This window comes from Colobus angolensis, unplaced genomic scaffold (genome assembly GCF_000951035.1).
Source record: "Colobus angolensis palliatus isolate OR3802 unplaced genomic scaffold, Cang.pa_1.0 Scaffold18, whole genome shotgun sequence".
Lineage (NCBI taxonomy): Eukaryota > Metazoa > Chordata > Mammalia > Primates > Cercopithecidae > Colobus > Colobus angolensis.
The window spans coordinates 1,676,101-1,695,023 of NW_012114932.1; the positions used below are offsets into that span (position 1 = coordinate 1,676,101).

At 57.9% G+C, this 18,923-nt stretch overlaps 5 protein-coding genes across 20 annotated transcripts in view; 4 read left to right on the forward strand and 1 right to left on the reverse strand.

The window, feature by feature from the left end:
- Positions 1-483: 483 nt before the first annotated feature.
- Positions 484-4,186, forward strand: HYAL1 (hyaluronoglucosaminidase 1). 4 transcript variants are annotated; one of them, XM_011939020.1, is made up of 4 exons: positions 484-619; positions 1,872-2,020; positions 3,006-3,095; positions 3,282-4,186. In XM_011939020.1, exons 2-4 carry the CDS (start codon positions 1,898-1,900, stop codon positions 3,597-3,599), a joined length of 531 nt encoding a protein of 176 aa, XP_011794410.1. In that variant the 5' UTR covers positions 484-619; positions 1,872-1,897; the 3' UTR covers positions 3,600-4,186. The 4 variants fall into 4 exon arrangements, with proteins under 4 accessions (XP_011794410.1, XP_011794407.1, XP_011794409.1 ...); XM_011939017.1 differs by having other exon boundaries at positions 490-619; positions 1,097-2,020; XM_011939019.1 differs by having other exon boundaries at positions 490-619; positions 1,454-2,020.
- Positions 4,187-4,613: 427 nt separating this feature from the next.
- On the forward strand, positions 4,614-11,582 carry HYAL3 (hyaluronoglucosaminidase 3). Of its 6 annotated transcripts, none has more exons than XM_011939024.1 (4): positions 4,614-4,876; positions 8,477-9,387; positions 10,685-10,774; positions 10,894-11,582. In XM_011939024.1, the coding sequence occupies exons 2-4, from the start codon at positions 8,494-8,496 to the stop codon at positions 11,161-11,163; spliced, it is 1,254 nt and encodes a 417-aa protein (XP_011794414.1). In that variant the 5' UTR covers positions 4,614-4,876; positions 8,477-8,493; the 3' UTR covers positions 11,164-11,582. The 6 variants fall into 6 exon arrangements, with proteins under 6 accessions (XP_011794414.1, XP_011794419.1, XP_011794416.1 ...); XM_011939029.1 differs by having other exon boundaries at positions 9,243-9,387; XM_011939025.1 differs by lacking the exon at positions 4,614-4,876 and adding an exon at positions 5,234-5,267.
- NAT6 (N-acetyltransferase 6 (GCN5-related)) lies at positions 4,658-7,687 on the forward strand. Of its 7 annotated transcripts, XM_011939034.1 has the most exons (3): positions 5,199-5,267; positions 6,006-6,282; positions 6,417-7,687. In XM_011939034.1, exon 3 carries the CDS (start codon positions 6,554-6,556, stop codon positions 7,484-7,486), a length of 933 nt encoding a protein of 310 aa, XP_011794424.1. In that variant the 5' UTR covers positions 5,199-5,267; positions 6,006-6,282; positions 6,417-6,553; the 3' UTR covers positions 7,487-7,687. The 7 variants fall into 7 exon arrangements, with proteins under 7 accessions (XP_011794426.1, XP_011794425.1, XP_011794422.1 ...); XM_011939036.1 differs by lacking the exons at positions 5,199-5,267; positions 6,006-6,282 and adding an exon at positions 4,658-4,876; XM_011939035.1 differs by lacking the exons at positions 5,199-5,267; positions 6,006-6,282 and adding an exon at positions 4,658-4,876 and having other exon boundaries at positions 6,562-7,687.
- A 224-nt stretch (positions 11,583-11,806) lies between the features above and the next one.
- Positions 11,807-16,671, forward strand: IFRD2 (interferon-related developmental regulator 2). The gene is made up of 12 exons (XM_011939023.1): positions 11,807-12,186; positions 13,737-13,856; positions 13,944-14,028; positions 14,124-14,248; positions 14,332-14,489; positions 14,656-14,706; positions 14,790-14,968; positions 15,055-15,160; positions 15,482-15,619; positions 15,708-15,836; positions 15,915-16,010; positions 16,142-16,671. The coding sequence occupies exons 1-12, from the start codon at positions 11,937-11,939 to the stop codon at positions 16,220-16,222; spliced, it is 1,518 nt and encodes a 505-aa protein (XP_011794413.1). The 5' UTR covers positions 11,807-11,936; the 3' UTR covers positions 16,223-16,671.
- The window catches only part of LSMEM2 (leucine-rich single-pass membrane protein 2), an 8,156-nt gene continuing 5,531 nt past the window's right edge, over positions 16,299-18,923 (reverse strand). The window contains exons 2-4 of one of the 2 annotated variants that reach the window (XM_011939022.1): positions 17,814-17,924; positions 17,539-17,724; positions 16,299-17,331 (exon numbers count right to left, since the gene is read on the reverse strand). In XM_011939022.1, coding sequence (XP_011794412.1) covers positions 17,198-17,331; positions 17,539-17,724; positions 17,814-17,924 — 431 coding nt within the window. In that variant the 3' untranslated portion in view covers positions 16,299-17,197. Of the gene's footprint in view, positions 17,332-17,538; positions 17,728-17,813; positions 17,925-18,923 lie in introns of both variants that reach the window. The other variant, XM_011939021.1, reaches the window with a different exon arrangement.

Below are 18,923 nucleotides of genomic sequence, written 5' to 3' on the forward strand. Positions count from 1 at the left end.
TTCACCATATTAGCCAGGATGGTCTCGATCTCCTGACCTAGTGAGTGATCCGCCAACTTGGCCTCCCAAAATGCTCGGATTATAGGTGTGAGCCACCGTGCCCGGCAGGCCTGGCCATATTTTTAAATATTTTTTTTAAGGAGGCAAAAGGATCCATCAAGGTAAAGTGCCTAGGGCCCATCAATGTCAGATGTAAGAACACTCCCTGAGCACAAGACATGGAGGAATCCAGTCTCCAGTGTCACAAACAGGCCTGCCCAGCAGGGTCTGCCCCCGCCCACCCCCTCCAGGCCCGGTAACATCACAAAGCCCTGCCCTAGTGCTGACAGCGTGGGAGGGGCCACTGCTGGCCCAGCCCCACCCCCAACCAAGATCCCTTTGCCAGGGATTACAGAGGTAGCCCTGATGCCTGGCCTGGCCTGGCTTCCCAATCCAAGGCCCACCCCTTGGCCCGCCCCTGGCCTGGGTGGGGTGACCCCCTACAAAAGCTCAGAATTTCCAGCAGCCGCTCCTTCCTCCAGGAGTCTCTGGTGTTGCTGGGGTGGAATCTAGCCAGGCCCTGCTTAGGCCCCCATCCTGGGGTCAGGAAATTTGGAGGATGAGGCCCTTCAGCCCCAAGGTCAGCAGGGACGAGCGGGCAGACTGGCGGGTGTACAGGAGGGCTGGGTTGACCTGTCCTTGGTCACTGAGGCCATTGGATCGTCCTCCAATGGCTGCCAGGATTTCTGGTGGAAGAGACAGGAAGGCCTCCTCCCCTTGGTCGGGTCAGCCTTGGGGCTGAGGGCCTGGCTGTCAGCCACTCTTCCCAGAACAGATGTCATGGCCTCAGTGGCTCATGGGGAAGCAGGGTGGGCGAGCTTAGGCTAGAGCAAGTCCTGTGGGAGATGGCAGAGGCCTGGAGGCAACTCGGATGTGCCCTCCAGTGGCCATATTCACCTCCATGCGTCTCCTCTGCCCTCCTGGAGCCCTGCAGGTCAATGTTTAACAGAAACCAGAGCAGCGGTGGATTAATGCGCAAGGGCTCAGCCCCCCAGCCCTGAGCAGTGGGGGATCAGAGACTTTGCAACCTGTTCTCAGCTCTGCCTCCCCTGGCCAGGTTGTCCTCGACCACTCCCGTGCCATCGCAGCCCACCTGCTTCCCATCTGCGCCCTCTTCCTGACCTTACTTGATATGGCCCAAGGCTCTAGGGGCCCCTTGCTACCCAACCGGCCCTTCACCACCGTCTGGAATGCAAACACCCAGTGGTGCTTGGAGAGGCACAGCGTGGACGTGGATGTCAGTATCTTCGATGTGGTAGCCAACCCAGGGCAGACCTTCCGCGGCCCTAACATGACAATTTTCTATAGCTCCCAGCTGGGCACCTATCCCTACTACACGCCCACTGGGGAGCCTGTGTTTGGTGGTCTGCCCCAGAATGCCAGCCTGATTGCCCACCTGGCCCGCACATTCCAGGACATCCTGGCTGCCATACCTGCTCCTGACTTCTCAGGGCTGGCAGTCATCGACTGGGAGGCATGGCGCCCACGCTGGGCCTTCAACTGGGACACCAAGGACATTTACCGGCAGCGCTCACGGGCTCTGGTACAGGCGCAGCACCCTGATTGGCCAGTTCCTCAGGTGGAGGCAGTAGCCCAGGATCAGTTCCAGGGAGCTGCACGGGCCTGGATGGCAGGCACCCTCCAGCTGGGGCGGGCACTGCGTCCTCGCGGCCTCTGGGGCTTCTATGGCTTCCCTGACTGCTACAACTATGACTTTCTAAGCCCCAACTACACCGGCCAGTGCCCATCAGGCGTCCGTGCCCAAAATGACCAGCTAGGGTGGCTGTGGGGCCAGAGCCGTGCCCTCTACCCCAGCATTTACATGCCCGCAGTGCTGGAGGGCACAGGGAAGTCACAGATGTATGTGCAGCACCGTGTGGCCGAGGCATTCCGTGTGGCTGTGGCTGCTGGTGACCCCAATCTGCCAGTGCTGCCCTATGTCCAGATCTTCTATGACATGACAAACCACTTTCTGCCCCTGGTAAGTCTTCTGTAACCTGCCCACCTTGTCAACCTGCCTTGTCAGATATTAGGTCCAGCCTTGGGGTACTTTAGCCTTGGGACATTTTCTTTTTTTCTTTTTTTTTTTTGAGACAGAGTCTCGCTCTGTCGCCCTGGCTGGAGTGCAGTGGCATGACCTTGGCTCATTGCAAGCTCTGCCTCCCAGGTTCACGCCATTCTCCTGCCTCAGCCTCCCGAGTAGGTGGCACTACAGGCGCCCGCCACCACACCCGGCTAATTTTTTGAATTTTTAGTAGAGACGGGGTTTCACCATGTTAGCCAGGATGGTCTCGATCTCCTGACCTTGTGATCTGCCCACCTCAGCCTCCGAAAGTGCTGGGATTACAGGCATGAGCCACCGTGCCTGGCCCCCCCCAGCCTTGGGACATTTTCATCCATTCATTCTTTTCTTTTTTTTTTTCTTTGGAGACGGAGTCTTGCTCTGTCACCCAGGCTGGAGTACCAGGGGCAAGATCTCAGCTCCTGCAACCTCCACCTCCCAGGTTCAAGTGATTCTCCTGCCTCAGCCTCCCGAGTAGCTGGGATTACAGGCATGCCACCAACATGCCTGGCTAATTTTTGTATTTTTAGCAGAAATGGGGTTTCACCATGTTGGCCAGGCTGGTCTCGAACTCCTGACCTCAGGTGATCCTCCCACCTCAGCCTCCCAAAATGCTGAGACTACAGGTATGAGCCACCGTACCTGGCACATGGGCACATCAATTGAGTGCGTACTTTGTGCCAAGTTCTGTGCCAGGCACAGGCAATTCAACATTTATTGGAATGATGTAGTCCCTGTCTGCATGGAATCCATAGGCTAGAGGAGGAAGCAGTTTGCCTCTGGTCCCGTGGCCAGAGCAGCCCCAGGTGAAGGTTATGAATTATTTGCCCCATCCAATGGTGTTCCAGCAGTCTGCCACAGGGTGGGAAGGAGTCGCCACAGAACTGTGCTGTCTCCTTCCCAGGATGAGCTGGAGCACAGCCTGGGGGAGAGTGCGGCCCAGGGGGCAGCTGGAGTGGTGCTCTGGGTGAGCTGGGAAAATACAAGAACCAAGGTGAGCTTAGGCCTGGCATGAGGGTGGGGTGGGGGAGAGGTGGGGTCATTAAGCTGACTGGGTAGACCCTGACTTACCCTTTCTACCTGCAAAGTCCTGGCTGACCAGCAGGTGAGTGCCTCTGTGCCCTAGGAGGGTCCATACATGACCAAGGTGTCCCTGACGCTCTCCTCCCCTCCTATCTAGGAATCATGTCAGGCCATCAAGGAGTATGTGGACACTACCCTGGGGCCCTTCATCCTGAATGTGACCAGTGGGGCACTTCTCTGCAGTCAAGCCCTGTGCTCCAGCCATGGCCGCTGTGTCCGCCGCCCCAGCCACCCCAAAGCCCTCCTCATTCTTAACCCTGCCAGTTTCTCCATCCAGCTCACGCCTGATGGTGGACCCCTGAGCCTGCAGGGTGCCCTCTCACTTGAAGATCAGGCACAGATGGCCGTGGAGTTCAAATGTCGATGCTACCCTGGCTGGCAGGGACTGTGGTGTGAGCAGAAGAGCATGTGGTGATTGGCCACACATTGAGTTGCGCACCTTGAGAACCTAATGTACTCTGGGTCTGGCCAGGGCTTCCTCAAATACAGGCACAGTCATATAAGTCATGGTCACAGTGAAGAGTACACTCAGCTACTGTCACCGGCATATTCCCTGCACATGCATACTTACAGACTAGAACAGTGGCATAAGGAGTTAGAACCACAGCAGACACCATTCATTTCATGTCCATATGCATCCACTTGGCAAGGTCATAGACAATTCCTCCAGAGACACTGAGCCAGTCTTTGAACTGCAGCAATCACAAAGGCTGACGTTCACTGAGTGCCTACTCTTTGCCAATCGCCGTGCTAAGCATTTTATGTGGGCTTACTCATTCTTCACAATGAGGCTATGAGGAAACTGACTCACTCACAGTGAGGGTAAACACGTTGCCCAAGGTTGCACAGCACGAAAAGGGAGAAGTTGAGATTCAAACCCAGGCTGTCTAGCTCTGGGGGTACAGCCCTTGCACTCCTACTGAGTTTATGGTAACCAGCCCTGCACGACTCCTGAGTCTGCTGAGAGGCACCAGCCCAGCAAATAAAGCAGTCATGATTTACCTAGCTGTTTATTGAGCGCCTAAAATGTCCAGGCCCCGGTATCCAAAGGGCACAGGAAAGGCTTGTCACTCTCACCAGATTTGACGTCTGTCTAAGGGCGGCTGCTTCCCAGGGTGGGGCCCAAATTTCAGGAGGAAGCCCCACCTGATCGGACCGTTTCCAAACTGTCCTGGGGTGGGAGGCCGGCGGGAACTGAAGCTGGACCGGTCCGAGCCTGGGGCGGAGCTCGCAGAGGCGGAGCCAACTGGAGGCGGGGCCTGCGCCTGGCTGAAGTGGTGACGTGTTGGGCCGGGGCAGGGCCTGGAAGAAGCCAAATCGAGGCGGTACCTAAGCTGTGACGCAAGGAGAAGGAGGCGGGGCCGAGTGGGGAGGAGGCTGACTCAAATGGAGATGGGGTGGAGCTCAGCAGGGGCGGAGCTCAGCTCAGCAGGGTGGAGACTGAGCCTGCGCCTGGTGGGTGTTGTGACGCGTAAACGACGGGCGGGGCCTAAGCGGCGACGCGCGGGTGCCGGGGCACCCCGGGAGACCTTGGAACACCTTGGCGCGCCGCAGGACGCGACGGCTGCAGTATATCCGCCGCGCCGCTAGGGGCCAGCGCTGTCGGACCGAGGAGTCCGAGGTGGCGACTGAGTGAGATACCCAGCTGTGCGGAGCTAGGACGCGGAACATCCCGGAGGCCGGCATCAACATGTCAGTACCGCACCCTTCCCATTTGCTGCCTGTAGGTCCACCCCGCGCGTGCGGTCCCCAAGTGGCCATGCCACCCTGCACGCCCTCCCCGCGTCAGTCGTTCGTTTCCAGAGCATGCCGAGCCACACCTGCCCACAGAGTCGAGCTCTCGAAGTCCCCATTCCCAAAAGCTCCACAGCCTGTTGTGACCCACTAGAAGGGAGAGGGAAACCGAGGCTCGGGAGAGACGGAGAAGCCACTCTCTGAGGACCCCGGAGCCCCGACCCCGGGGGGGTCGGCACTGAAGGGGTTAAGGCCGCGGGGACGCCCAGGGCTCAGCCCTAGGGGCGGATCCTGGGGCTTCCTCCTTCCAGACCAAAAGGTGCCGCTGCTGCCGAGGTGGCTGGTGCAGGTGAGGGGCTTATAGCCCTGTGAATGGGGTGGGAGGTGAGGGGAGTGGGGTGCCTGTTACTGACCAGTGTTTAATTGGCCTCAAGCTCAGGAGAGGTAAGGGGAGCCAAGAGGCCCCCTCTGGAGCAGGTGAGTAGAAGGGGGGGCCCAGCTGCCCGCCCACCACTAGAAAACCCCCAGCGTAGACCTGCCTGACAGCAGGACCTTGGTTAAGATGGGAAAACAGTAGGGTTTGGGCACAGGAGGTCTAGGCCCCCAACCTGGTGACCGTTGGACACCCTGTGTATATAGGAAGGAAGCTGTGGTTCTTATCTAGGGTGCCTGCAAAACTCAGGCCAGTGGGGAACCAAGCCTGCAGAGGCAATACTGCTGTGTGGCTGTGGACCAGGCCCAGTGCTGGTGCTGCTGGGGCCCCATCTGAGGGGACACTTGGGTCTATATCCAAAGTGTCCTGAGATGGGCAGAGTTGGGAAGGGGGCCATGGGCTCCAGGCAGGGAAGGCAGTCAAGACAGGCCAAAGCTCAGCCTGATGGGTGCATGAGTGGGGTCCCAGGATCCACTAAGGCAGTGGGCATAGCCCAGGTAGTTGAAAAGGCTGGGAGCTGGAGGAGACTCAGAACATAGGGAGAAGAAAGGGACAGGAAGACTCCTGGGGCAGTTTTTCCTATGGAGGAAACCTTGAGGTAGGTTTGAGCAGGGGGTATAGTGTCTGCTTTGCATCTTCTATCCCATGCCATAGTGGTGGACTGGGAGGACTACTGGAAGACAGAAGGCCAGCAGGTGGATTGGGGCGGCTGTTTTATAGACCTGGTGGTTACAGGCCCCCTGTGAGGGGAGGTCCTGGGGAGGACAAATTTGTAGCTAGAGCAGGCTGGGGCCAGGACTCCTGGGTTCTGCCCTAGCCTTAAGCAGCTCATCCATCACTCCCGGCCTCCCTCCAATGTGGGGTAGACACCTGGATCTATCTGCCCTGCTCTATAGGGGATGGGTCTCTTCCAGGTCACCTGTGCTATCAGGTGAGTGTGGGACAAAGTGCAGCCCACCACTCCCCAGTTCCAGTATGCATGGTCCCCCTCGCACTCTGTCAGCCCTTCCCTGCCCCAGCCCCACCCTCCCTCCTGGCACAGCCCAGCATGGCTGTTATCTACAGGAGGAGAACCACTGTGGTCTGAAGAGATGCCACGGCCTGGAGACTGGGGTCTTAACCTCCAGCCTGGCACTGAGTCACCTGCAACCTAGCAGCAGGTGACCTTGGCTCCCAGCCTGACTCAGCTGAACCTGGATCCTATGCATAGGCAAGAGCTGACTCTGAGCCCTCGCCCAGCCAAGCTGACCCCTACACTAGACCCTACACACCGGATGGAGCTGATCCTGAGTACCAGCCCAGCTGAGCTGACTCTGGATCCTGAGTGCCAGCCAAAGCTGCCCCTGGATTCCACTTGCCAACCAGAGATGACCTTCAATCCTGGCCCAACTGAGCTTACCGTGGATCCTGAACACCAGCCAGAGGAGACCCCAGCTCCTAGCCTGGCTGAGTTGACCCTGGAGCCTGTGCACCGCCGACCCGAACTCCTGGACGCTTGTGCTGACCTCATCAATGATCAGTGGCCCCGCAGCCGCGCCTCCCGCCTTCACTCCCTGGGCCAATCCTCAGATGCATTCCCCCTCTGCCTGATGCTGCTGAGCCCCCACCCCACATCTGAAGCAGCACCCATTGTGGTGGGCCATGCCCGCCTGTCACGGGTGCTGAACCAGCCCCAGAGCCTCTTAGTGGAGACAGTGGTGGTGGCCCGGGCCCTGAGGGGCCGTGGTTTTGGCCGCTGCCTCATGGAGGGCCTGGAGGTCTTTGCTCGGGCCCGGGGCTTCTGCAAGCTGCACCTCACCACCCATGACCAGGTGCACTTCTATACCCACCTGGGCTACCAGCTGGGCAAGCCTGTGCAGGGCCTGGTCTTCACCAGCAGACGGCTGCCTGCCACCCTGCTTAATGCCTTCCCCACAGCCCTCTCTCCCCGGCCACCCTGGAAGGCCCCAAACCTGACTGCCCAAGCTGCCCCAAGGGGTCCCAAAGGACCTCCATTGCCACCACCCCCTCCCCTACCTGAGTGCCTGACCACCTCACCCCCAGTTCCATCAGGGCCCCCTTCAAAAAGCCTGCTGGAGACACAATATCAAAATGTGAGGGGGCGCCCCATATTCTGGATGGAAAAAGACATCTGAGGCCATCCAGGGCAAAGAACTGTCTTTCTGGGTCAATAGACTGCCCTGGACAGTCTACAAGCCTCAGCCCACTGACCATACCTCAGCCCCTAGCCCCTGGGGGGCAGCTTTAGCCTGGGCATGTTTCCTGGGTATCAGTGGGGCCAGGAGGTGGCTCTGGCTCAGAGCCATTAGTGTGGCTGAATAAAGGCTCTGTTGGGTGTGGCTGTGACAGTTTATTTGTTGACCCCCCTACCCTCACCTCTCCCCTCTTCTGCAGGTCCCTTATCCCTGCAGAAGTCCCCAGATCCACCTTGGTCCTAAGGCCATTGATGGGAGGATGCCTGTCCTTTGCCTTTACCCCCCACCAGGCTCAGGAGACAGGGTAGCTGTTCTCTTCCCCATTCACTCACTCATTACCATTCCCTGAGCGCCTACTGTGTGTCAAGCCCTGGACAGGACATAGGCAGTGGGTAACTAGACAAAGAGGCATACAGCAGCAGGATCCATATGGCACAGAGGAGGTACACAGGCTTTGGGAACCCAAGTGACTTCACTCCACCTGGGGATCCAGGAGACCTCCCAGGGCAATGATGTCACAGCAGAGACCTGAGTGCTAGGTAGGAATTAAACCAGGCAGGTAAGGAGGTGGGAGCTGAGTGTTCTTGGAAGAGGGAACAAGGTGGACAGAGGAAAGAAGGGGACTTGTGACAGCTGTGGGAGGACACAGTGGTGTATTGACAAAGATGGGGAATATGGGAAGGAATGTACCCTCAGCTCACTGTAAAGCCCGCTTTGGTGTGCACCTGCCACTCGATGCCCAGGGCATCATAGCCAGCTTGTGGTGTGGCTGCTTTAAAAGGCCCAAGAGACCCCTGGGGAAACATGCTTTCCCCAGCTCTTCCTGTAAGGATGGGGAGGAGCTGGGGGAGCTTTCCTGGCTTTTCCTGCTGTGTGGAAGGTGTGGCCATAGCTATGGACTCTAAGCTCACACCCCACTCTCTCCTGCAGGTTTCCATCCTTGGGGCATGACCACGCAACTAGGCCCAGCCCTGGTGCTGGGGGTGGCCCTGTGCCTGGGTTGTGGCCAGCCCCTGCCACAGGTCCCTGAACACCCCTTCTCTGTGCTGTGGAATGTACCCTCAGCACACTGTAAGGCCCGCTTTGGTGTGCACCTGCCACTCAATGCCCTGGGCATCATAGCCAACCGTGACCAGCATTTCCATGGTCAGAACATGACCATTTTCTACAAGAACCAACTTGGCCTCTATCCCTACTTTGGGCCCAGGGGCACAGCTCACAATGGGGGCATCCCCCAGGCTTTGCCCCTTGACCGCCACCTGGCACTGGCTGCCTACCAGATCCATCACAGCCTGAGACCCAGCTTTGCTGGCCCAGCAGTGCTGGATTGGGAGGAGTGGTGTCCACTTTGGGCTGGGAACTGGGGCCGCCGCCGGGCCTATCAGGCAGCCTCTTGGGCTTGGGCACAGCAGGTATTCCCTGACCTGGACCCTCAGGAGCAGCTCTACAAAGCCTATACTGGCTTTGAGCAGGCGGCCCGTGCACTGATGGAGGATACGCTGCGGATGGGCCAGGCACTGCGGCCCCATGGACTCTGGGGCTTCTATCGCTACCCAGCCTGCGGCAATGGCTGGCATAGTATGGCTTCCAACTACACCGGCCGCTGCCATGCCGCCACCCTTGCCCGCAACACTCAACTGCATTGGCTCTGGGCCGCCTCCAGTGCCCTCTTCCCCAGCATCTACCTCCCACCGAGGCTGCCGCCTGCCCACCACCAGGCCTTTGTCCGACATCGCCTGGAGGAGGCCTTCCGTGTGGCCCTTGTTGGGCACCGACATCCCCTGCCTGTCCTGGCCTATGTCCGCCTCACACACCGGAGATCAGGGAGGTTCCTGTCCCAGGTAAGTGGAAGCTGAGGTCTAGGGGTCTTAGTCAGGAGGTATGGCCCTGTTCTAGGAAGGTCCCAGGAGAAGACCTTGCCTAGGGGTTGGTCCTAATCTAGGGGTTCTGAGTGGAAGGCCCTGTCCTGGAGTATCTGATGAGGGAGGCATGGCTCTGCCCTGGAAGATGTTGAGGGGTAGGGAGGCCCAGCCTTTGGAGTGCTGGTCTGAGGGGAGATACTCTGAGTGGAAGGCCTGAGAAGTCACTCAGACTCGATACAAAGGGGCCCTACTCGGGCTGGGTGAGTGCCTCACACCTATAATCCCAGTACTTTGGGAGCCTGAGATGGAAGGATTCCTTGAGGCCAAGAGTTCGAGACCAGCCTGGGCAACAGTGAGACCCTAGTCTCTACCAAAAAAAAAAAATTGAGACAGAGTCTTGCTCTGTTGCCCAGGCTGGAGTGCAGTTGCACGATCTCAGCTCACTGCTGCCTCCAATTCCTGGTTCCTCCCACCTAAGCCTTCTCCCGAGTAGCTGGACTGCAGGTGCATACCACCACACCCACCTAATTTTTATATTTTTATGGAGATGGGATTTTGTCATGTTGCCCAGGCTGGTCTTGAACTCCTGGGCTCAAGTGATCCTCCTGCTTTTGCCTCCCAAAGTGTGGGATTACAGGTGTGAGCCACCGTGCTCAGCCTAAAAAATTATTAGCCAGGTGTTATGACATACGCCTGTAGTCCCAGCTACTTGGGAGGCTGAGGTGGGAGGATTACTTGATCCCAGGAGTTCAAGGCTGTAGTGAGCTATGATCATGCCACTGTACTCCAGCCTGGATGAGAGAGTAAAACCCTGCTTCTAAAACCAAACCAAGGCCGGGCGCGGTGGCTCAAGCCTGTAATCCCAGCACTTTGGGAGGCCGAGACGGGTGGATCATGAGGTCAGGAGTTCGAGACCATCCTGGCTAACACGGTGAAACCCCGTCTCTACTAAAAATACAAAAAACTAGCCGGGCGAGGTGGCGGGCGCCTGTAGTCCCAGCTACTCTGGAGGCTGAGGCAGGAGAATGGTATAAACCTGGGAGGCGGAGCTTGCAGTGAGCTGAGATCCAGCCACTGCACTCCAGCCTGGGCGACAGAGCGAGACTCCGTCTCAAAAAAAAAAAAAAAAATAAATAAATAAAACCAAACCAAACTAGAGGGGCCCTACTGTAGAGGTAGAATCACATTGTGACAGTGAACCAGAAGAGTTTCTTGAATGTGGATGTGGGCCCACATGGATCTGGCCAGCCCTGGCTTAGCAGCTCTCTGTCTCCAGGATGACCTTGTGCAGACCATTGGTGTGAGTGCAGCGCTAGGGGCAGCCGGCGTGGTGCTCTGGGGGGATCTGAGCCTCTCCAGCTCTGAGGTGATCATTGCCCCTTTGAGCCTGCCATGTAGCACATGCTGGGGTCCCAGGGTGGGGGACGGCCATGTCAAGACTACAGAGCAGGCATACTGACACAACTCTTCTTCCCTTCTCCTCAGGAGGAGTGCTGGCATCTCCATGACTACCTGGTGGACACCCTGGGCCCCTATGTGATCAATGTAACCAGGGCAGCGATGGCCTGCAGTCACCAGTGGTGCCATGGTCACGGGCGCTGTGCCCGGCGAGATCCAGGACAGATGGAAGCCTTTCTACATCTGTGGCCAGACGGCAGCCTTGGAGATTGGAAGTCCTTCAGCTGCCACTGTTACTGCGGCTGGGCTGGCCCCACCTGCCAGGAGCCCAGGCTTGGGCCTAAAGAAGCAATATAAAGCCAGGGCCCCTGCCACTGCCTCTTCTTTTCCCTGCTGCCACTTTTCCAGTCCTGGAGCTACTCTGTCCCACTTTTGTTCTATTCAGTTTACAGTCAACCCTCCCAAGCACACACCCCGCTTCCCTTGGAATCCCTGAGGGGTAGAAGGGGCCAGAAAAAAACGCTTATAAAACCAGAGGCCCTCTGAGATCATGTGACTCCTCCATGGCAAGGAAGCAGTTCCAGAGAGTCAGGTTCCAGCTAGTTAGGGCTGCCAGCCTAGGGCTTTGTGCCCGCACTTCACTAGGCCCATGGAGAGGTCACAGAAGATGGGCCGTGCACGGGCAGATGGGCCCCCAAAAATCTTGGCTAAGGTCGGTAAAGTGCTAAGCTGTTTCCTGCACTGTTTCATCATAAAGTCACTTTTTTCCACTGCCTGAGGTTTGGCTGTTCCTCCTGTTATCCCAAGCTCTAAGCCCTTCCCATGGTCCCCAGACCCAGGAGCAGGGGTAGGACTCGTCCCGAGTGTCCCGCTGCCAAGTGCCCTGAGAAACCAGTCCTGCCGTGGTGCTCCTGAAGGGCGCTTCGGAGTTTACGACTGTGCACCGAGGGGACTGGGGCGCGCGCAGGGCATTGTGGGTGCATAGTTCAGCTAGCGCGTCGTCGGCTGGTGGGCCCCAGGCGTGGACTACCATTCCCGTGGTGCTCTAACGCGCAGCCAGGCGCCGTCACCTGCGCGCTCAGGCCCCTGGGACTAGTAGTTTTAGCTTCGTGGATGTGGGCCTGAATCGGATGGCCTGGAACTCGCCTTCCCGGCGACCTGTTTGGCAGGGCGGGGCGCCTCGCGAAGATGGTGGCGCGCGCGGCGTGTGGCGCCCGTCGTCTGGCCAAGTCTCAGCGCAGCGCACCGGCCGGCGTCTCGCTGCCCTGGAGCCCACACCCACCGGGTCCCTGACCCCGCGCCCCCCGCGCCCGGTTCCTGGCATGCCTCGCGCCCGTAAGGGCAACACGCTCCGGAAGGGTGGTCAGCGCCGTGGAGGAGGTGAGTGGGGTGGGGGGCGTGGGACAGCTGATGAGCGGCGGGCGGGGGTCCTGCTGGGTCCCCGTAGTTGTTCTCGAGGGCCCTGGGTGGGGAACCCCCTCGGCCAGCCCCGCGCAGCTTCCCAGAACTCTACCGAGGCTGGCACGTGCCCCAGCAGTCATTGGCCACGTGCGTGCCCAACTTGAGCTCGCTGCCCACTGCCTGTTGGGAGTCCGCGCTCCCAGCGGTGACCCGGCCAGCCTCTCCGGGCCTCAGTTTCCCCATTGCCTCTCCGCCTCACTTGCCTGCTGGGTGGGCAAACTCACCGGACAGAGCAGGAAGCCAGTCCCCTTGCCAAACCCTGATCCTTTCTTGGACTGGTCAAGGAAGTTGGCGGGAGTCCTGGCCTGCTCTGGTGAACAGAAGGAGGGGGATCTGTTGGGAAGCTACCTGATTAGGGCCTTGGCAGCTTGGCAGGCCTGACTCCACAAGGTGGCTGACTATCCTGGAGCCTGAGGCAGTCTTGGGACTCGCTTATCAGCTTAGACCAGGAGCCTGTCTTAATGCAGTAAACACTTATGTTTACTCTACTGGGATGGGGTGCCTACGACGCACAAATTTATTTACTTTTATTTTTGAGGGGGAGAGGAGAACAGCCGATCACAGGAAGGAGGAAATCATACATAGGCATAACTTTAAACTGGTCACCACCATGGTGGGGTTTGGGTGGGGGACATCTAATAGGGTATGGAACATGTTCACTGAGTGGTGTCAGCCCCAGACTTAGGACCCAGGGAGGCCTGAGGGGAGGTGCTTCTGGGTGAGTCCTGAGAAGATGGAGAAAAGAGCAAGTTGTGCAAAGGCTTGGCAGCTGGAGGGACCCCAGCACAGTGGAGTGAATGAGGGAAGGCTGGGCTGCTCTGGCAGGCAGGATAGTAAGATAAAATGGGAGCAACCTGGGCGTGGTGGCTCACGTCTGTAATCCCAGCACTTTGGGAGGCCAAGGCAGGCAGATCACCTGAGGCCAGGAGTTCGAGACCTACCTGACCAACAATGGAGAAACCCCATCTCTACTAAAAATACAAAATTAACTGGGTGTGGTGGTGTATACCTGTAATCCCAGCTACTGGGGAGGCTGAGGCAGGACAATCACTGGAACCTGGAGGCGGAGGTTGTGGGGAGCTGAGATGACATCATTGCACTCCAGCCTGGGCAACAAGAGCAAAACTCTGTCTCAAAAAAAAAAAAAAGGTGATGGGGAGCAGAGGCCAGTGTGCAGGCTGGACTTTGTCCTGCAGGTGAGGGGTGTGAGTAGTTCTTAGAATTAGGGGCAGCTTGGTGATCACACCCTGTCCAAAACTCTGCCACAGCAGCCACCCTTGCCAGTGTGAGCCCTTGTCCCCGGACAGACCTCACACAGGAGTGCACCAACCCTACTGACCTTTGGCTTTGGTTTTCCATCTCCGAGAGGAGCACCATTCTATCTTTTGGGATTATGAGGTTGGGTGAGGTACCCCCAGGCATCCCTCATCAGTAGAGGCAAGTTGAGTGTCCTATTCCACCTTCCCCAGGTGCCCGGAGCAGTGCCCAAGCTGACTCGGGTTCCAGTGATGATGAGGCAGCCAGTGAGGCCCGCAGCACCGCCAGTGAATGCACCAGCCTTCTCAGCACCACTGCAGAGGACAGCCTTGGTGAGAGCGGGTGGAAGTTTGACAGGGGCTTGGTGAGGGCTCCATGGGCTGAGCACAAGAAGCAGTGCTGACCAGGTGGCCTTCCAGGGGGGGATGTCGTGAATGAGCAGGGCCAGCAGGAAGACCTTGAGGAAAAGCTGAAGGAGTATGTGGACTGCCTCACAGACAAGAGGTACCCCTGGCTGCCAGCCAACTCCTACACCCAGCTCCAAGTGTGACCAAGGGAGGGCTGGCCCCCATATGACCCCCCTTCTCAACCTCCCCCAGTGCCAAGACCCGGCAGGGTGCTCTTGAGAGCCTGCGCCTGGCCCTGGCGTCCCGCCTACTCCCCGACTTCTTGCTGGAGCGCCGCCTCACACTAGCTGATGCCCTGGAAAAGTGCCTCAAGAAAGGTTGGAGCTGGGGGTGCATGGGAGACTTAAACTGGGCAGACGCTGGCCCTTGCTGCATAGGCTGACTGGAAAGCATCCCACAGGGAAGGGAGAGGAACAAGCCGTGGCCGCTGCTGTGCTAGGTCTGCTCTGTGTGCAGCTGGGCCCTGGACCCAAGGGTGAGGAGCTGTTCCACAGCCTGCAGCCTCTGCTGGTCTCTGTGCTCAGTGACAGCACAGCTAGCCCTGCTGCCCGGCTCCACGTGAGTGTGCCTATGCCCCATGAAACCTTTCCTGCACCTTATCCCTCAACAGAGTGGTGGGTTCCCCCTGTCTTCAGCCTCCCTTACTCTGAGGGGAGTGAGCTCCAGGGTTGAGAACCCAGATTCATCCGCTGACTGTGGCACAGCATTGCCCTTCTCCCAACAGTGTGCTTCTGCTCTTGGCCTGGGCTGCTACGTGGCTGCTGCCGACATCCAGGTGAGTGGTCTTTGGGCACAGGTGGTAGAGCATCTAGGGCTGTAACTCTGCCTCTGAGCTCCCCTGCCTCCCTGTGCTCCTAGGACCTGGTCTCTTGCCTTGCCTGCTTAGAAAGTGTTTTCAGCCGGTTCTATGGCTTGGGCAGCTCCACAACTCCTGTGGTTCCTGCCAACCTGCACGGCCTGCTCTGTGCTGCCCTGCAGGCCTGGGCATTGCTGCTCACCATCTGCCCCAGCACCCAAATCAGCCACATCCTTGACAGGTAGGGGTGGCTGTCCACTGGGATGGGGACGGGATCTCAAAAAGGCCCCCAACCCACACATACAGCTCAGCCTGCCCCTTCTCTAGGCAGCTGACCCGGCTGCCCCAGCTCTTGTCCAGTGAAAGTGTGAACCTGCGGATCGCTGCCGGTGAAACCATTGCACTGCTCTTTGAGCTTGCCCGGGACCTTGAGGTGCGAGGGACAAGGATGGGGGGTGCTCGGTGATACTACCTGCCCATCACAGGCTGGATGCAGGGGGTGCCACAGAAAACAGAACAGCTTTAGGTCATTATGCAGAGGAGGTGGCCCCAACAGAGATTCATCTGCTAGATGTCATGATGGGTGCCCTGAGCAGCAGTGTCCTGGCCTGACAGACACCCAGGAGAGGTCAAAGGGGCCAGGCAGGGAAGAGAGGGTCTCTCAGGGAAAGGAGGGGTTTCGGCAGTGCCCTGTTCAGAGCCAGCAGAGCTCAAGTATCTACCCACCACACACCCTCCAACGCTCCCATTGCAGGAGGAGTTTGTTTATGAGGACATGGAGGCCCTCTGCAGTGTCCTGCGCACTCTGGCCACTGACAGTAACAAGTACCGTGCCAAGGCTGATCGCCGGCGCCAGCGCTCTACTTTCCGTGCTGTGCTGCACTCCGTGGAGGTGTGTGTGAGAACATATGTGTCCTAGTGAGGGTGCACTCCCAGGCATAGTAGCCAAGCCCAGTTGTGTTGGCCCCTCTACCCTGCAGGGCGGTGAACGTGAAGAAGAGATAGTGCGCTTCGGCTTTGAGGTGCTCTACATGGACAGCTGGGCTCGGCACCGGATCTACACTGCCTTCAAGGAAGTGCTGGGTTCAGGCATGCACCACCACCTCCAGGTGCGGGGATGCACAGGGAGGGGACACCTGGTGTGGCTGCTTCAGTCTGGCCTGAGCTCACTGCCCTCTGCCCCCCAGAATAATGAGCTACTCCGTGACATCTTTGGCCTGGGCCCTGTGCTGGTGCTGGATGCCACTGCCCTGAAGGCCTGCAAGGTTCCACGCTTCGAGAAGGTTTGCACCCTTGGGAACCTTTCTCTTCCCCCTATTTCCTGGAGGCCTGAAATTCTGCAGAGGCTGGAAGAGGACCCCCAGCCCTTTCCCTTCCCAGCTCCCCAAGGTGTCACTCTCTGTCCCCACTCTAGCACCTGTACAATGCTGCCACCTTCAAAGCCCGGACCAAGGCTCGAAGTCGTGTGCGGGACAAGCGGGCAGACATCCTGTGAAGCAGGACCTGCTGAAGAGGAGACTTTCTATGCCCTTGGTCCGTATTTTTAACAGAAGACAGTGCAACAACTGGTCTCCACCAGTATTTGTCACTTTATTTTTTTAATGACAAAACCAAAAACAGACATGGGGTGGGTAGCTGGGGGCCCGGACACTTGGGACCCTGGCCCCTTTGTCCCTGCACTCAGCCCTGTGGCCTCTTCCTGCCCTGTCTCAGGTCAGGCTAAATACGTGCCTGTCCCAGGGCTGTGGGGCAGGCACTAGGGGGCCTTTCCCTTCCTTTCCTTTCTCAGGCCCAGGATGACCCACTCTTAGGGGGGTGGTGGCATCTGGACAAATGCCACCACAGCAGGTGGAGAGGCAAAGCTACCTGGAATGGATTTGTGTGCTGATTTTTAAGGATTATTAGAGATAATTAAACAGAATGGTCAGGCTTCTGTGGTCTTAATCCCTGGGTATTTTTCTGTTCTCCCTCCCCATCTACCACCCCAGGCTTGAGCCCAGCTGGGTCTTCCACAATGTCACCTTTGCCCTCCAAGGCAGTCTTTCCCCAAGTGGTGCCTCTCCCGCTACTCAGAGCCCAGCCTGTCTTTGAGGGCTGAGGCTGGACCCTCACTGGGAGGCCTGGCAGAGTTTGGGTGATTGCTGTGGGGGCAGCTATTTCTAGACTTCAGAACCTGCCATCTGGGGTGGCCAGAGAGTGCTGATAGGCCACAGGAGGAGCCCAGAGGCTGGTGCCCCTTCCCCTGACCTTGGACCACCCAAAACAAGGCTTTGGCACCAGAGGCTTGGCTAGGCCTGGCTTGAAGAGATCAGGAGAGGCAGGCAGCTATGAAGTTAACATCGGGTTCTTATACAAAAATCTCACCAAGGAAATAGTGTAGATGTGGCAGCCAGCAGTAGGGAAGGAGAGACCTGCCCATAGCCACTTTATTTCCCCCACACACCCCCAGGCCCCAGATCCAAATGGCATCTCAGCTGGGTGTTTGGGTCTCACTGGAGTTGAGCCTCCGAAGCTGGCTGAGGCTGGCCAGGCGGAGTTTGAGTAGCGTCTCCTCCTGCGTGCGGAGCGTGTGTGCCATGATGCGCAGGGATTCGCTCTGCAGCACTGTGAATGGGAAGTGGGGGATCATCAGACCATGTGCCACCCCATGACCCCTGCAGACCCAGCCCAGGACCAGGGGCACCCACGGGCCTCCCACCCCATCTTTCATTGCTGCAGCATCTGCAGTTGGCTCCTTCCAGCTGCACAGAAGGGCTTCCCAGTCCCCACCGCCTTGCTGTCTCTTCCTGCTGGCACCCTGTGCATCCATACCACTCAGGTAGACAGCCAGGAGTGCGAGCGCCAGGCAAGTGAGCACCAGCAGCGCGAGTAGCAGCAGGAACCCTGCTCGTCTGTACACAGGGCTGCAGCCAGCCTGGGCACACAGTGACGGCGGCAAAACGCTCAGCAGCTCATTCCACGGCCGTGCCTCTTCAGTCAGACAGGGGTGCAGTGTGCCTGCTGGGTGGATGGGACATCGGGGTGGTGGGTGCACCTGCTTTCATCCCCTCCCCCAGCACATCATCCCCCTCACTGTCCCCGCTCACCTCCGCTGTGCAGGTCGCTGATGGACTCCACCTGGTGCAGGTGCACCTCCTGCACGTGCTTGGGGGCCAGTGGCCCCCTGCTCTGGCTGGGCATCATTGGTGCCACGGAGTCTGCAGGGGCAGCGCAGGCTGATTTAGCCAGTGGTGGATCAACCCCCTTCCTTTTACCAGGTGCCTTCAGGCAGCAGGGACTTCTGGAGGATAGGGATAGTGGGGCATTTGGTTCCAAATCCCCTAAAACTGAGTCAGGAGTGACCCTTGATTTGGATCCAGGATGATCCCAGACCCTTACAGGCTTATTCTGTATACAGGAGCAGCAGGTACATTTGATTTGTTCCCTTCCAAGCACCCCAGGGACTCAGGCATTCCTCTGCCTGCTCATTTCTAGCAGTTTATCAGCCTTCAATGCTAAACCCGCAGCAAATGGAATTCAGCCCTGCCTCTTTTATCAGTTCTCCCTGCAGACCCAATGCCTGGCATCTTCTGGTCAGAAAGCCCTATTGTAGCCACTCTGGTGCCTTTCTCTCCTGGCCTTGGTTCTGTGTTTGTTAACATACTCGGTGTGACTCTGCTGTACATGTGTGAACCCTGCTGTTTTCATTCAACATTTACTATTGGAAAGACCCTTCTTTGTTATACTGTTTCATATGCCTCTGAGTTCTCTCCCTTCACACATTTTTCTGAGGCTGCCTGGGCATCTAGGTTGTTTGCAGTGCCCCCCTCCAACCTTTTTTTTGAGACGGTGTTTCACTCTTGTTACCCAGGCTGGAGTGCAATGGCGTGATCTGGGCTCACTGCTACAGTTCCCTTTTGAAATTAACCCCCAGGACATCTACCGTTGAGTATGAAGGTTTTTTCCCAATTTCCTGATAGTTACTAATTTCAGTTCCCAGAAGTGGAATTATTGAATTCAAGAGCAGGGTTTGGTTTTGTTTTGTTTTGTTTTTGAGACGGAGTCTCCCTGTGTTGCCCACGCTGGAGTGCTGTCGTGGTCTCGCCTCACTGCAACCTCCACCTCCTGGATTCAAGTGATTCTCCTGTGTCAGCCTCCCGACTAGCTGGGATTACAGGCGTTTGCCACCACACCCAGCTAATTTTTTCTTTTTTTTT

Bases quoted from the DNA above. Each gene is read 5' to 3' on its own strand.
- HYAL1 (XM_011939017.1), top strand. From the start codon at position 599: ATGAGGCCCTTCAGCCCCAAG. The intron at 2,021-3,005 runs GTAAGTCTTCTG...TCTCCTTCCCAG, and splicing joins CAAACCACTTTCTGCCCCTG to GATGAGCTGGAGCACAGCCT. The intron at 3,096-3,281 runs GTGAGCTTAGGC...CCTCCTATCTAG, and splicing joins GGGAAAATACAAGAACCAAG to GAATCATGTCAGGCCATCAA.
- NAT6 (XM_011939036.1), top strand. From the start codon at position 6,554: ATGCATAGGCAAGAGCTGACTCTGAGCCCTCGCCCAGCCAAGCTGACC.
- HYAL3 (XM_011939024.1), top strand. From the start codon at position 8,494: ATGACCACGCAACTAGGCCCAGCCCTGGTGCTGGGGGTGGCCCTGTGC. The intron at 9,388-10,684 runs GTAAGTGGAAGC...CTCTGTCTCCAG, and splicing joins CAGGGAGGTTCCTGTCCCAG to GATGACCTTGTGCAGACCAT. The intron at 10,775-10,893 runs GTGATCATTGCC...CCTTCTCCTCAG, and splicing joins TGAGCCTCTCCAGCTCTGAG to GAGGAGTGCTGGCATCTCCA.
- IFRD2 (XM_011939023.1), top strand. From the start codon at position 11,937: ATGGCCTGGAACTCGCCTTCCCGGCGACCTGTTTGGCAGGGCGGGGCG. The intron at 13,857-13,943 runs GTGAGAGCGGGT...GTGGCCTTCCAG, and splicing joins CACTGCAGAGGACAGCCTTG to GGGGGGATGTCGTGAATGAG. The intron at 15,837-15,914 runs GTGCGGGGATGC...TCTGCCCCCCAG, and splicing joins GCATGCACCACCACCTCCAG to AATAATGAGCTACTCCGTGA.